This window comes from Ornithodoros turicata, chromosome 10 (genome assembly GCF_037126465.1).
Source record: "Ornithodoros turicata isolate Travis chromosome 10, ASM3712646v1, whole genome shotgun sequence".
NCBI classification, from domain to species: domain Eukaryota; kingdom Metazoa; phylum Arthropoda; class Arachnida; order Ixodida; family Argasidae; genus Ornithodoros; species Ornithodoros turicata.
Genome location: NC_088210.1, coordinates 30,657,554 through 30,673,054, shown reverse-complemented (window position 1 = coordinate 30,673,054; position 15,501 = coordinate 30,657,554). Strand labels below are relative to the sequence as shown.

General features: G+C 44.5%; 1 protein-coding gene and 1 long non-coding RNA gene across 16 annotated transcripts in view; both read right to left on the bottom strand.

The window, feature by feature from the left end:
* The window catches only part of LOC135369853 (basement membrane-specific heparan sulfate proteoglycan core protein-like), a 237,636-nt gene extending 222,430 nt beyond the window's left edge, over nucleotides 1-15,206 (bottom strand). For 14 of the 15 annotated variants that reach the window (XM_064603410.1, XM_064603412.1, XM_064603420.1 and 11 more), the window contains exon 1: nucleotides 15,021-15,206. In XM_064603410.1, the coding sequence (XP_064459480.1) occupies nucleotides 15,021-15,092 (72 nt within the window). In that variant the 5' untranslated portion in view covers nucleotides 15,093-15,206. The remainder of the gene's footprint in view (nucleotides 1-15,020) is intronic. The other variant, XM_064603411.1, reaches the window with a different exon arrangement.
* On the bottom strand, nucleotides 3,873-6,350 carry LOC135370531 (uncharacterized). The gene is made up of 4 exons (XR_010415367.1): nucleotides 6,158-6,350; nucleotides 5,947-6,076; nucleotides 5,606-5,690; nucleotides 3,873-3,965 (listed from the first exon to the last, which is right to left on the bottom strand). It is a non-coding gene; the product is annotated as an uncharacterized LOC135370531 (long non-coding RNA).
* Nucleotides 15,207-15,501: the final 295 nt, after the last annotated feature.

Here is a 15,501-nt window from a genome sequence, read left to right as displayed (position 1 = left end):
ACGGGCTGTTGCATTAAACACCTACCCGCTCGAGCGTCGTCGTCTCGCTTCCAGTCCGGAGCTTCGGAAGAGACTGCCGGCCACGGAAGATTTTCTTTTCTTTCGTCACTCCGTGTTAGCGCCGCGAAGCAACCGTGGCTACGAGCGGCGTACAGATGGAGAGAGGAAAGCAGGAAGGAGCGGAGAAACTGAAGGGGGTGTAAAGCGTACGTCCTGGGCCGACTTCAGGGGGAACTGTACCGACATTCGTCCGGAAAATCTGCCGGAAACAACCACCCAAGCGGCACAACATCTTGGACCAATATTGGCAATATTGGCACAATATTCGTCCAATCGCGGTCCAATATTGGGCCGACGTTGCCAATACTGGTCCAATGTTGGGTCAAGATGGTGTGCTGCTTGGGTAGGGAAAACCTCAGACAGCACAGTTTGTGCCGGGATTCGAACACGTGTCATATCCCAGTCTCGCCGTGGAAGGCTCCACGAGTTTTTTTTTTTTTTCTTCAAAACTTTTATTGTAGTTTACACCACGCCGTCAATTTTTATTTTAATGGAATATTTGCGTAGTTTATGGAGCATATGACGGCACGCATATATAATTCGGTAGCTTTTGGTGCTTACTCTTCGCAGCCCCACACACTCTTAAAAAAAAAGGGTGCACTGTAACTCCTTTTTGGGAGTAACCCTCGTCACATATATCACTCCCTTTTGTGGTGTACAATTACTCTCAAAAAAAGGAGTCTCATCACTCCCTTCAGCGAGTGAGAAGACCACTAACTCCCTTCTGGAGAGTAGTTGTACACTCCAGAGGGAGTGATATACTTGGTGAGGGACTCCCAAAGGAACTCCCAAAAAGGAGTTACAACACACTTTTTTTTTTAAATAGTGTATAGTTATCACCAATGGCGACGCGTTCATGACCCCCATACGCGGAGATAATTAGATGAGCTCACATTTAACAACATTGACACACTGCGCGACACACAGAGCCCACAGAAACACAAATAACGTCAGCTCCCCCCCCTTTCCTCAAGTCGCAATAAGAGGGGATTAAATAAAAGCGACACCACGAACTGGAAACGAGAGGAAATCCGGATATCGCTCGGGTGTGCCTTGGCGTTCTACAGACACGAACCAGGAAGTCAAAGGGAATAGCGCACCCAAAATACAGAAGGAAGGGGGGAGGGGGGGGGCACAGTATTTTTGGGGAGCAAGCCCGGTGGTAGAGCGACCACGAGGGCATGCCACGGCTGCGAACCGTAGCCCTTTGTGGGTCGGCCCATGCCGCCGCTAGGTTCGTCTATTGCTGGCCACCAGCCAGAGCACTTTATTTTATTTTTTTTATTTTTTTCAGCTACGTCTGCTTTTGATATGTCGTCTGCGGTTGAAAGTTGAACAGCTTCAGGCATCACTTGTGCATAGAGGTATACGTAATTACGGATTAACGAGCGATACAGTTTGAATTTAATTTTTAAAAAAGTAAGCCGCGGCTTGATCGGAGAACGTTTTATGCTTTCTTTTTATTCAAGGCGCGTAAATAAATGCGCTCTAAGAAAACAAACAGTGTCATTTTAGTCACTCTGGATTGCAGATGCCGTTGGAGATAAGATAAAGTGGCGTCAGGAGAAATACTGCAGTGCCACCATAGTTTCATGTGGGGGGTTGGGGGGGATATGTTTATTAAGAAAAAAAGAAAGGAAAGGTCAGCCAGACAGAGGTCGGCTTGGTATTACAAAAATCAGAATAAAAGAAAAGAAAAAGAATAGGAAAAGAGAAGGAAAATAAAAAGAAGAGAAGGAAAGGAAAGGAAGAACAAAAATGTGGCCTGTCTTAACAGCCAGTACGGAAGCAGAGTGAGTATGATGGATTACATTATCTGGCGTAGGAGCGAGCGTGACCTCTCTGTGTCTAGCCATCCTGTCCGCGGCGCAGTAGTATTTTGAGAGCTGATGGACTAGATTTCCTAGACTTTTAGACCTAGACCTAGACTAGACTTTTCCTTCCGAAGTTGATCAGGACTACAGACGCATTTCCACAACCATCAGCCCATTGCTTTCGAAACTGTGGTTCGCGACAGGTTCAGCGGGGGGTCGCGAAACAGCTCGGGAACTTGAGTAAACGGACAGCAAATGACGTCTTTAGACCATGCTCTCTACACTAGTCCGCGTCACAAAAAGCTCGTGGTACCGGACCCTGAGGCCTAAAAAACAAGTTCACGTTAGTGAATAGAAGCAGCCAATCCTGATGCCGTGCGTTTTTACTTTGTGAAGGTTTCTAGCCTGGGTGACTCACTCCGACTAAATTAGCTGTCAAATGAAATTTCAGCGTCCTTTTTGTGCATTACTGTTCATGCACTGAAGTCGAAAAGCTTGTGGTATCGCGAAAAGACCGGGAGGATGGGGGGGGGGGGGGGTCGCGACGCGGTATTTTACATTTTTGATTTACACATTTGACACACTGCCCGTTAGTCCCCTTCGAAACTAAAGATCTACTACGAGACTACTAAGACGAACTAGAGTCGCGGAAGTTTATGCGACGTTTAGGGACTATTTGTTGTGCCGCGCAGCAAATTTCAAGGTCAAGGGATGAAAACGGAGAGCAACTACAACCTAGAGGACTAGATGCCCATTTTATTCATCTTTTAAAAAATATATATACATTGACTCGTTTTTGTTTTTTTAGCAGCCTGGGCTTCTTATGAAAGGTATCGGCAAGTACTATTTGAAAACGTTGCGTGTTCTCATGGACATCAGTTAGTTACATCCAGTGCAGCCAACAGCAATTTTTTTTTTTTGTTCCCTTACACATCCTTAATGCAAAATATTCCCTCGAGTTCGAGAATTTCGCCTATAGTGTTATTTGGGGCTCGTGCCCTGTTGAACGAACCCTGGTCACAAGTCCTCTAACCTTAGCACAGTGCAATTCCGTGACGACTATCGTCAGATCCTCTAGATTCTTTCATCTCTCTCTCTCTCTCTCTCTTTCCGAGCAATTCTGGATCTGCATTCAAATAACATTATGAGTCGATCCAGCTCCGGAACAGCACTTTCTTTTTTCTTTGGAATTTCGTTTTCCTTCTTTTTCGATGGCTCGTATACTTGGCTCGCTTGGTGAAAAAATAAATAAATAAATAAAAGGGAAAACTAAAATAAAATATACAAAACTCGGAATGTTTTGACGCGTCCAGAGTACAGTGACACGAATGAGCCCGTTGAACGTGGTTAATTTTGGATCGTCCGAAAGGGGTGCCACGCTCAAATTTCACCGCCGTGGCGAGCCCGCGGCTTGTTTCAAAGAAGAAAACCGAAACTGCCGGCTGCACTGTAGTCGACACCATAACAAGATTAGACTATGATGCATAGATAATGAGCAGAAACCGAACACCGGTGACACTACATGAAAAATTACTTCAACGGATACTTAAGAGCTACACTTCGACCACATGATTGAAAGCGATAAAGACTTTGCTTTGTTCTTTTTTTTTAATATTTTTAAACGGACTAGGCCGACCCTTACAAAAAATCTTAATGAGTTTCTAAAGAAAAGTCAATGACTTTTGACATCACACTCATCAGAATTTCTGATGACTTTTTTAATGAGTTTCTTATGTATTTCTGTTTAAAATTGGCCACCGCGTTTCTGATTAGTATCTGATGAGTACATTTCTGTTGAGTTTCTGACGTGTTTCTTGACAGTTACTGTAGAGTTTATAATGTGTTTCTTGACAGTTTCTGTTGAATTTATGATGTGTTTCAGTTGAAAATTGGGCACTGAATTTCTGATAGGTACCTGATGTGCGTGTAGAGTTTTTGACGTGCTCCTGCAGTATTATACAAGAGTGTTTGTACTACAAAACCACAAAAATATACCACCACAGAACATTTATTTGAGCTCTCTTGACACCATTGAGGACAAACTGTTCTTCAGCTGAATAACGGTGTTGTCGAACTTGCTACACACACAGTCTGTAAAACGACAAAAAGTTGCAAATTGATAAGTACAGTTGTACACAAACTTAATGCAACATATCACAAGCAAGGACTCCAATACAGTAGAACAAGTGTATCACAAACACATGGTGCGCATGTGGCCCACGGTGGCCTATTTTGGCCACCAAATATAAAGAAGCCACCTCAAAAGAGATTAAGCTCAGACTCAAAGAAACCGATAATCAATAATGTCAGCTTGCTGTTTCCCTGATATTCCTATTTCTATTTCGAAGTTGAAACTGTGAGCAAAGGCAACAATACAGTGTGTAAGTTGGTGATAATATCAGTGCTCTTGAATAATGTCATAATTGCTTGTAAAGCACTACATATTTTTCTCAAATCATTTTTCATATTTTCATCACCTGATCTGAAAAGGTAGCATGCGGAACCATCAGTAAAATCACGATTTCAGCATACACAGCACGTGTGAACAACAATATTGGAAATGGCCAGCTGCCCTTGCAATCTTGCAGCAGATGGAAATTTTACATACTGTTGTTCACAACGAGTTATGATTTCAGACAAATGTGTTGTGTGCAATACCCCAATCCACCATAACACCTACCGGTTAGTGCACTGACCCCTGTTGGATTCATAGCTTCTTCCACATAACATTCATAACTTTCAGAGCAATTTATTCGCATTTGACCATTTACCTATATTCTTAAACGAAGAACAGGTTTTGTAACCTTTGCAGTAGAATCTGCCTAAAATTGCTTTTTCGACAAGAGCACCTGCACTGATATTCACCACTACAGCTAATAAATAAGTTTAAAAAAATTAGTATACACATTTGCATTACAGGTTCAGGATATTCCCATTTAGACGTGACACTAACTTTTGCCAGTAAAGATTGGAAATTCTCAACCATAAAAGCGATCTATGTTACTGAAATAACTTAGGCACTTCAACATAAAATCTGTTCAAATACTCATTCCACACTGGCAAGGATGAGCAGACACCAAGTTGATAGCCGTCGAACATCATCGAACTAAGGGAGTTATGTGGTGCTGCACAAAGACTGTCTATGGTTACTTCAACTTTAGTCAAACATGAAGTGAAAAATGGCTCCATATATTAGCTCCCCTATACTCTGATTTACGTAAAAAAAAAAGCTACAGCAGTAAAATTGCAATATCTATAAAGGGGTAAGACGTGTAGACACCAGTGGAGCTATATTTCGTGTGGAAACCGTTGACAACACATCTTGAAGTGTGTGCTTTACTGACGATAAGGCCATTACCCGAAATTTCTCAACTGTCTCGCAGAGTCGAAACATGGAAATGCTCCTTAGCACAAAATAAAAGCTCAAGCAACGTTACGTTAGTGTATACCTAATAATTTCTAGACTAAATATGATCACAGTACCCACAGAGCTGCTGCAGTTTCTTTCAGCTGCTTCCTTGAACTGAAGCCATTTGTAAAGCGCAGTATGGCAGCATGAAATTGGCCAGCGATAAAGACAATGTGTTTGATGACGTTGAGACCCCCATGTGACGGTAGTACAGCCTTACTTTCTCAAAGCATGCCATGTTGATGAACAGTGTCAGTAAAGCAGAATCTAACCAAACCCAATTATATATCATTACTGCTATTTCCAAAATGAGACACATTACCTTTTAATCCTCGGCTGTTGCCACCCCCTTGGACGACTTGAGGCTCTTCGTAATTTTCGTGGCTTCCGCAACGTAACAATGCAGTCTGAAAAATCAGGAGATAAATATCTAATACACATCGAACGTGAAGCATAAGAATGTAGTCATGACTCGCTTATCCGGAGGCCTGGGGCATTAACCAACATTCCATGTCAAATTATCTCTAGCGCAGAAATTATGCTACAACAGGAATTATGCGAGCATGCTGTAAAAACGAAACAGGAACACACCGTAGCGACACACGGAGAAAGCTCAACAATGTATGTTTTCGTGCAATTACGACACAGTGGTGCAAAACGTACCTTTAGTCTTTTCCAAAGCTGCTCAGCGGGCTTTTCGTGGCTTTCGTTTCTTCTAACGCTTCCTCCGTGTCGCCTCGTGCACCCCGTTTAGCGTATCTCGCATGACTTCGTTCCGTAACTTTTTCCACACCTGTGGTACGTTACACACAAAACGGGAAGTTATGGCTCAATTCAGGTACACAAACTTGCTTCCAGCAGTATGAACACTTACCATAGTCGAGCAGTTCGATTATAGCCAGCGGTTCCTTCCTTCCAAATGACACAAGTAACCCGCGCAGGACGTGTAAAATCAATAAATGATAGCAAAAAAAACGAAGCGTAGAAACACACGTGCAACGCCGGTAGACATTCCAGACGGGAACACAGGCCTAGGATACAGTGGCATTTTCCGACATAGCGAGGTGGCGCTACAAGACAACACCTTTTATAATTCATATAATATCAGCATCTTACTGTTGCCATTATTGTAATAATAATTATTATTATTATAATTAAACATGTCGTAGCCTAAAAAATTAATTTAAAAATGATTATGCACTTTAATTATCAGTAAATGCGTTGGATGTCGAAATGTGCGTAAGACGAAGAGAACTAACTATCCGTGCTGTGCGAATTTCGTGATCTTTTACACGACTACTTTCCCTCTCAGCATTTTTACCAATTTTTCATACGCCGAAATATCCTTCAAAGCTTTAAAATAAAATCTGTATGCTTGGACAACTGAAGCCCGCTAATTAATAGCAACGTCGCTATTGTGTGTTGTTTCTTCTAATGTGTTCTGCATGTTGCTGGTAAAATGCCAAAAATGAGAAGATACAAGCAGTGTCATTATAATGGTGTTTGTACTGTACCGATTCGAACAAAACACAGACTACAAGCTCGAGCAACAACTAAAGATTCGTCGTGAACACCGACACACAAGCCGTGCGAGAGTGACAGAAGTGTTGCGAATCCGACAAAGATGAGGATATTTTCCATATTTTCGAACTTCCATGTTCGACCGAGGAGCGAAGACTTACTTTTCCGCCATTTTTCTACTCCTCACGAGACTTGTGACTTAGTCGGCTGTAGTATATTGTCGGATTACCTGAGGGGTCAGTGCCAGCCGGAGCACTGTGGAGGCCTTTTTTACTTTCTTTCTTTTTTCTTTTTTTGACAGCACGCAGTGAATTCTGCATCAAACAAGGGTTGCCATCTGCTAAGATCCAAATGCGTATGGCGCGCGCAACTCGTGTACTCAGCTAAGGACAGAAGACAAAGAAGTCTTGCAGCTATACCCCGGACAGCTTCTTTCTGTTTTAGTAGCACAGTAGCACTAGCCAAGGTCGGACCCAGAGACTGGCTTTATCTCTCTCTCTCTTATTTATTTATTACTATTATTATTTATTTTATGTTATTTATTTATTTTTATTTTACTTTTTTATTTTTACTTTTATTTTTATTTTTATTTTTGAAGGGGGATGTGGGGCGATTTCTTTGTCGGAGCGCGTAGTGGGAGAGGGGACAGGAAAATCCCATGTATAAAACTACGTACGTTATCGCCCGTCCCCCTCCTGGTATCTGCGGCTGGTTTGAGACATGGTAAATGTCACCGCACGGCACCGTTATTAGTATAAAAACATATCAACTGTAAGTTCAAGCATATTTGTCTTGAACAGCACGAGTGGTATGTCCTGATGATTTCATACATCAAAAACTCTGCAGAAAAAATATGGAAATTTTTCATGAGAAAAATTAATGTCAAAACTCAATGGAGTTCCTGATAGGAACGTAATGTGGAATCACATTACACGTTGAGTTTCTGATGCGTTTCTGTTGACTCATTACAAACTCATCAAGATCATACAAGAAACTCAATATCGATTTTTGTAAGGGGAGGGTCTAACGGTCGGATCACATAACGCGCGTCAAGCGACGGCTACACGAAACAGGCGACAAATTCGGCGGCGGCAACCCGACTCTAGCGACAAAAAAAGCTACGTCGCGGCTACAAAATCTTGCATTCATATCTTTATCATTTACCCCCCCCCCCCATATATTTGTCGTTTGTCACCAGTCACAGTTGCCCGACGCGTGCCCAAATTCGCTAGATTTGGCGGTATGTAACTGGAGCGAATGGTAAAGTATATATACTTTATCATATCTATATATATGTGGGCAACAGCGTATAGCGTGGATGGCAAGTCAACTTCATTATACAATGAAATTGCGAGCTCGTAGGTGGAAAGTAGCCGTCTGAATCGATGGTTATCGCGTGAGACCAAAATCTATTACACATTGTGTGGAAACTAATAGCAGCGCCACCACAGCAACGTATATATATCAAACTCATAACCAACTTACGGTAGTCGAAATTTCTCTCTTTATTTGTCCTGCGGCGTTTCAATCGAAATTTCATGATATTTGAGACAGGTACGCCGAATAATCGAGTGAAAAGTTCGAATTTTTCTCTCGCAAATGTAGTTTTGTCGCTAGCTGCTGTCGCCTCGCAAATGGATCGGTTAGCTGCATCCGCGGCAGAATCAGTAACGTGACGCGTGTTATGGGATCCGCCATTAAAATAATAACATATAGCACTGAACTATATACTTAGACTATATACGTGCACATTTGTCAATAACCGTTTAAGCACGACTGATGGCGTCACGCAAAATGCGGAGCTGAAACTGTTGCTTAATGTGTTTAACTATAGTTTACTGACTGATTAGAACAAATGAATACATATATCATTGTTTCATATACTTTTTGTTTTATAGACTTTCGTATCTTCGACATTTAGGCTGTCACCAATATGATTACAGATATTGACTTACATACTGTATGTCAATGTACACTATTGTGCGAACTGCGACTATGAGCGGAATACGGATTGAGAGGACAAGGGATTAGTACGCGTCCTGGGCAGACTTCATGGGGAGCAGTGCCGACACCAGTCCGGAAAGTGTGCAAGAAAACTCGGGAAAACCCCTCAGATAGCACAAGCGGTGGTACACTCTTTAAAAAAAAGGGGGTACTTTACCTCCTTTTTTCTTTTTTGACACATATATAACACCCTTCTGGAGAGTACAATTACGCTCAAAAGGGTGTCTCCTCACTCCCTCAACGGAGTAGCATAACACCTTTCTCCCTACTAAAGAGTAATATTACTCCCAGGCGGGGAGAAGGTGTTATGCTACTCTCTTGAGGGAGTGAGGAGACACCCCTTTGAGCGTAATTGTACTCTCCAGAAGGGTGTTATATATGTGGCAAGGGAAGGAGTTAAAGTACACCCCCTTTTTTTTTTGAGTAGAATTCGAACCTACCACTTCCCGGCGCGACCTTGAAGTAGTCACCTATACTCCCGGGGGTGTGTTTACATATATGTGTATCAGGGCCGGTGCTAGGGGTGTGCGGGGCCTGAGTCAAAGGCACATCGCGGGGCCTGTTTCACACCAGCAGTAATGAAAAGAGAAGATTTTCGCAATTGGAGATTTTAGCAGTACGGGGAATGGCAGCAGGAGAGAAGGGTGCGATATCCTCGGTCTAGCTTGCAGGTTTGGCGGATTTTTCTTAAAAGTCGGACTTTTTCTCATCATCACATGACGGAATGGCACATAACACATTCTTCTCTCATTTTCGTGCGATTAAGTGCATACTTGACATTTAAAAAAAAAAGTAATCCCTGGTTGAGGGCTTCGTGCGCGGGGCCTAAGGAGGTCGCTCTACTCGCCTATACCTTTAACGCCGGCCCTGATGTGTATATGTAATCGTAATAGCAATAACAGCATGACCTCTACTGTTGCACAACTAAGTCAAATTGACGCTTTGTAGTGCTTCTTTAAGTGTGTTTAAAATTCTTTTCACAACATATAGCAACGAAATATAATACAAAGACTAATGATTTACGACAGGATTCGTGAACATCCCCATCGTCGTATCCTCCTCAAACAAAAAAAAGGGGGAGGGGAGAGATGGAAAGTCCCTCAAGGGAAAAGTCTGGGGGCGGAAGTATGTTGAACCTTTCATTTGCATTCAGACAGTGAGCATACCCCTATCGTCGTCTACGCCAAGTGGATTCGAGAGTCTGTATCTTTACTATCGCGCTATGCACTTTGCATATTGAAACAAGGTACACAAGGCGCTTCACTATCGTCAAACGGCGGCACGGAAAAAGTATCAGATAGCTGTGTTTGAAGAGCCCGGTGATGCCCCGATGTCGTTGTGGGTGTCTGTGCGTGTGTGTGCGTGTGAGAGAGAGAGAGAGTGAATGATGTTCGATGTTTAATGGCGCAACAACATGTAATGCCATAGTGCCCCAAAGCCCCGAGAATGAAGGAAAGAAAGAAAGAGAAGGAGAAGGAGAGAGAGAGAGAGATGCACCAATGTCAGGGACGTGTCCCCCAGTGAGAGCTTCCCCGAAAAACTGATCTTGATTTTTTTTTTTTTTCGATGCCGTGTTATCACCGCAAAGCGACTGTAGCTGTAAGTGGTATACAACCACCTCCTAGTCTTCAGCATGACCCCATGAAAATACCACCAATGGGCCCAATATTGGTCCAATACTGGCGACATTGGCCCAATATTGGGCCGGCATTGCCAATATTGGTCCATAATACTGGGCCAAGATGTTGTGCTGCTTGTGAATGAACGAATGCTGCATATGCACTACACTGTCGGCCTCACAGAGGTGAGCAACGGAGCGAATAATGCTCTGTGGGAATGTGCGTCCTGGGCCGACTTCTATGAGAACTGTACCGACGTATGTCTGACAGCGTCTGAAGAACAACCAGGAAAAACCTCAAACAGCACAACTGGCACCAGGATTCGAACCCGGTTACCTCGCAGTCTCGACGTGACATTAGGAATGAACTTCAGCACATAGCACGCTAGTAGCCGACTATCATCCCGAGCGACGTCGTTCTTTCCCCTAATTTGCCGAAGACGGAGAGAGGGGGGGGGGGGGCGTACGCCTTTTTTGTGGCATCATCAAGTCACATCACATTCGGTCCACTGCACCTCGTGGTAGTGGGCCACACCTCATGTGGCGAATTCCCTTATTCAGTGTCATCAATTTACCTGTTGTTGCGGCATTATGCAGTGCATAACTGCCACCAAAATGGCGTACGCCCCCCGTTTAAATCAGATCACGGGAGAACGCTCTCGTTCGGGATTATGGTTCCCAAGCAGCATAACATCTTGGCCCAATATTGGACCAATATTGGCAACACTGGTCCAATATTGGGCCGGCATTGCCAATATTGGTCCAATATTGGCCCAAGTTGTTGTTTTGAGTTTGAGCTTGATTTGCAATTTTCTGGCGCAACGATATCTGGGATCATGCCGCGCCGTACTAACCCCAAGTTGTTGCGCTGCTTGGGTTGGCTAGGAGCGTGCTATGCGGTGAAGCCTGTTTTTAGAGCGCAGGCCATGCCGATTGCGACACATTTCCGCACTCACCTGCCACTACATGTATTTCTTGACGGAGAGTTACTGTTCCGAGTCCGAAACATGCAGCACAGCACAAGCCTCAGGAACTTGCCTATAAGAACGGAACGCGCATGCCAGCGTAGCGAAGTGGCTAGCGCACTCGACCGCCGGCAATCGAGAGGCGCGCGGTTCGATTCTCGCTGCTGTCTGGCTTTTTCGACGACTGCCGTATTTCAAACGTATTTCTTCTCCTTGCCTGAAATTTACCGATTTTATCGAGTGTTCCGCCTGGTTCGTACTAGAATACTTGAGCACACTCTCTAAAATTGCGCAGTTACACGAAATGTTTGGACACATTTATCAACGTCGTTGTTCGCAGTTGTTTATAACAACGCCATTTCACCTTTCCTTCTCCCAGAGGCATCGGTGAACAAAAATAAAAACAAAAATAACAAAAAGAGAAGTTCGTTTTTCAACCTCAAATAAGGGCGCTGCCACTAAACGTACACTGTGGGGACGAAACCTGGAGTACACCTAGTACAAAATATTTGGACCGACATCCCCGCATCGATCACAAGAAGTGTAGGAGGCCAAAGTTAAAAACAAGTGGCGTCTACCTATTCTACACCATCTTTCCTATATCGTTCATCACGCGAAATCATACATCACACCTCAACCGTTTCTCCAGACGCCTACGCACCGCTCAACAACTCGCACGTTCGCTACTTTGCGAGCGGGCGCGGATCTTGAGGGAGGGGTGATGTCCTGACCCCCCCCCCCCCCTCCAATTTATGTCTTGACAAAATATTTAATGGACCTATAGGTAGTGTACGTAGCACACACTGTCCAATGCTAGACCCCACTCTCTCACTGTGTGGAATAGCAAGCCGGCGTCCCGTTTGGCTAACCTTTCCCTCCCTTATTTTTCCTTTGTTCTAATAAATATATCCCCCTCCCCTCTCACAAACATCCTTGATCCGCCTCTGCTTTCAACCGGTACAAGGTGGCCCAGTGTTGTGCGCGTTTCAATGATGGTGAAGCAGCAGCAAAACAAGGAAGAAAAGAAGAAGAAAAACTTCGTCGATCGAGTACGGAGTAAATTTTTTTCATCTTCGAGCAGTGCTGCTGCTGATGATTGGTGTTTAACATGGCGCACGAGAAACTTGTAGGCCATAATGCGCCAAGACAGTGTTAAATGAAAATACCGATTGGTTAAAGCAAAGATGGGTAGGTTAAAACCGAAACATATTGCGAAGGGTAAAACCAAACTGAATGTGACAATACAATAAAAGAAATGCCGAGGACTTCTAAAATTACAAGTAAAAAGGGGTTCGTCTCCCAGCAATAGTCGGCTGGGTGAAGTGGCAGATCATATCGGTAAAATTCATAAAAATGGCGACCAGTGCAACCCCCCTACACCCCCCTAGCAACTCCCCAAATGTTCAATGACACCCCCCTAGCAACTCCCCAAATGTTCAATGACACCCCCCTAACTTTTTCACCTGTGTACCCCCTACATGGGGTGCCCTTGCGATTTCAGCTTTAGACACATGTCAGTAATGATATGTTAAGCTGTAATGACGTAACTATAATAATGACCCCCCTCCCCTATTTTTTCCAACACCCCTCCATGCATGGGATTCTGGATAAACCACTGGTGGCGACGCCGGTGGGATTCATATGAAGTACTTGCGATGGGGACATGCAGCCCGAAGTAAGAAGCTGTGTGTCCAGTACAGACGCAAGAGTGTACCGCACACTAAGAAACCAATGGTGATTTTGGTAATTTGGGAGACTAGGTGGCATTGCCACAGCTATTAGTCCCTTTAAAGACCAAACTTACGCCAAACTTCCAGATTACTTGCAATGCTGGGGGAGTAAATTTCAGGGCGAGTGCACTAAAATTGAGGGGTAATTGCAACCTGGGGGACTAGAAGCTGTAATTGCTCCCCAATTTATTCGTTTAGCGTGGAACAGGAAATTTGTCGGCAGCAAATAAGGTTGGACTATTATTTTATTTTTTTTTTCCTTCTCGACCTGCCAACGCTACACCGAGGGAACGAACAACACATCCTCATGGATCAACTATAGAAGAAGCAATCGACATCAGCCCGTTCAGCATGTCCAAGATCACTCGACTTTGTCACAGCCCCGCAGACGGAACGCTGGGTTTCCGATCATTTGTGTGATCGACACACATTCCCCTTTTCCCCACTTTTCGTTTCTACCTACGTTCCCGCTAACCAATCAAATCTTAACCCACACGCACAGACTGGTTAGGGTCCCGCAGCCCTCCGCGAAAAGATGTCATGGCATCGCCATTCGTAATTTAATTGTACTTCTTGTTGTCGAGTGAATTTTTGGGTGCGCTCAAATCATTTTGACTGTCTCCTAAAACGAACAATTTCGTATCTCTGCAGTTCAGGTCCAGAACACACACTACACGTATAAAAAATAAAGAAAAAGAAAAGCACCCCGGGGAAGCGTCCAGCACGGATTCCAAAAATCTGAGTTTCAATAATGTCATTATGAAAGTGACGCAACTAGAAAAAAAGAAAAAAGCCTACATTTGTTGCCACTTAATTCCCACAGACAAACGTCTTCACGGCATAACAGTCATTGCAACGAAGCGTCAACCACAGACAACATTCCTATCCCCATCGCCATCGCCATATCCGCAGTCGTAAAACACAACATTCACAGCCGATGCAATAAGACGCGTTGCAGAACTTATCGGTCCCTTTCACGACCCCCCCCCCCCCCTTCAACAGTAAAAATTATTCAGCCAGACATATTATGCAACAAACTACGCGCGCACACACACTGTAGGTTAATGACCCATTAAAACTAGAAACTACCTGCCACCATCCACCTGCGTTATCTACCCTGAGGCGCGAAATGTTATCTCCTATTGTCCGAGCAACGTCGTTGCAATCTTGGTTTGTTACCTCCACGCTATCCTTCAAGTTCTCAAAGGTTCCGATGAGATCAAAGGTGCTACACTGTCGCTATCGGAATAATCGTATCGCCTGCATATACGCTTGCGCGCAAGATTGGTCTGAGTGCAGCATAAATAGCATCGTGTTAACTGCACATGCGGATCTCCTTGTTGGGTAGAAAGGATCCGAGTAATCTACAGTATATCTTGGTACAAAAACGGTTAATATTGAATGGGCAAGTTTGAATGCTAAGGCGCAACAATAACCTTGCGTAACTGTCCATTTTACGATTTGCGCCAACAAAAAGACGAGCAAAGGCAGCATTGACACCGCCGTTCATTTCTAAACAGTCCCAGAGATCACAACGTGCAAGACGCCCGCAGAAGGTCGGTGCGGGACACCACGAAGAAGGCTGATCATACACCTCGCCCCACCCTCACCCCGCGTCTACGGACACCTAGATAGATAGCACACCATAACCTGTCATCGCCCACGTTCTCCCTGCAAACTATCGCACGCCCACCAGTCACGGCGACTGTAGACACACACTGCAATGAATCGCCAGTGCGGCTGCATTTCGACTGCGTCCCTCGCACGTGGTTCCATCCACACCCCCGATGCCGGTGAGCCGCTTCGACCGGATGTGTTTACCAAACACTCACAAAAAAATGGGGGGGGCCGGCCCCGGCATCTCAAAGCGCAGACAGTGCCCACTAATGAAGTCCGTACCTGGTGACATCCTTGTAGTAGAAACGCTGCCGCAAACAGCCCGAGAAACACCAGGCTGTAGTTCAATGCCATCGCAGGGCATCGGATGTGAACCAGAAGAAGCGTCCGTCCTGGCGAACAAGCACTCACACACACCCGCCCAGAAATTTGAAAGAGAACTTTCCCCCGCGATCTTCTCCGCCCTCTTGCAGACGGGTTCTCTTTCCCGTTCTCTCTTTCTCAAATCGCTGTCATATAACTGCGTAATAACGCAGACATTGCTAATAATAGACAGTTATAATGCACGATAAATGCGCTCGTACCCGCAGCGACTAATTAATGCGTAAAAAGCGGCTATTAACTACGTCCTAACGAGGGGGGGGTGAGAAACTAAGACAGAACAGCCAGCCGCGATGCTGGCGGCAGCTCGTGGCGTCGGACGGAGATGCAGTCGTCTGCTTCGGATCGAGCGGAGACTTCAAATGTCTATTTATTTTCTGGG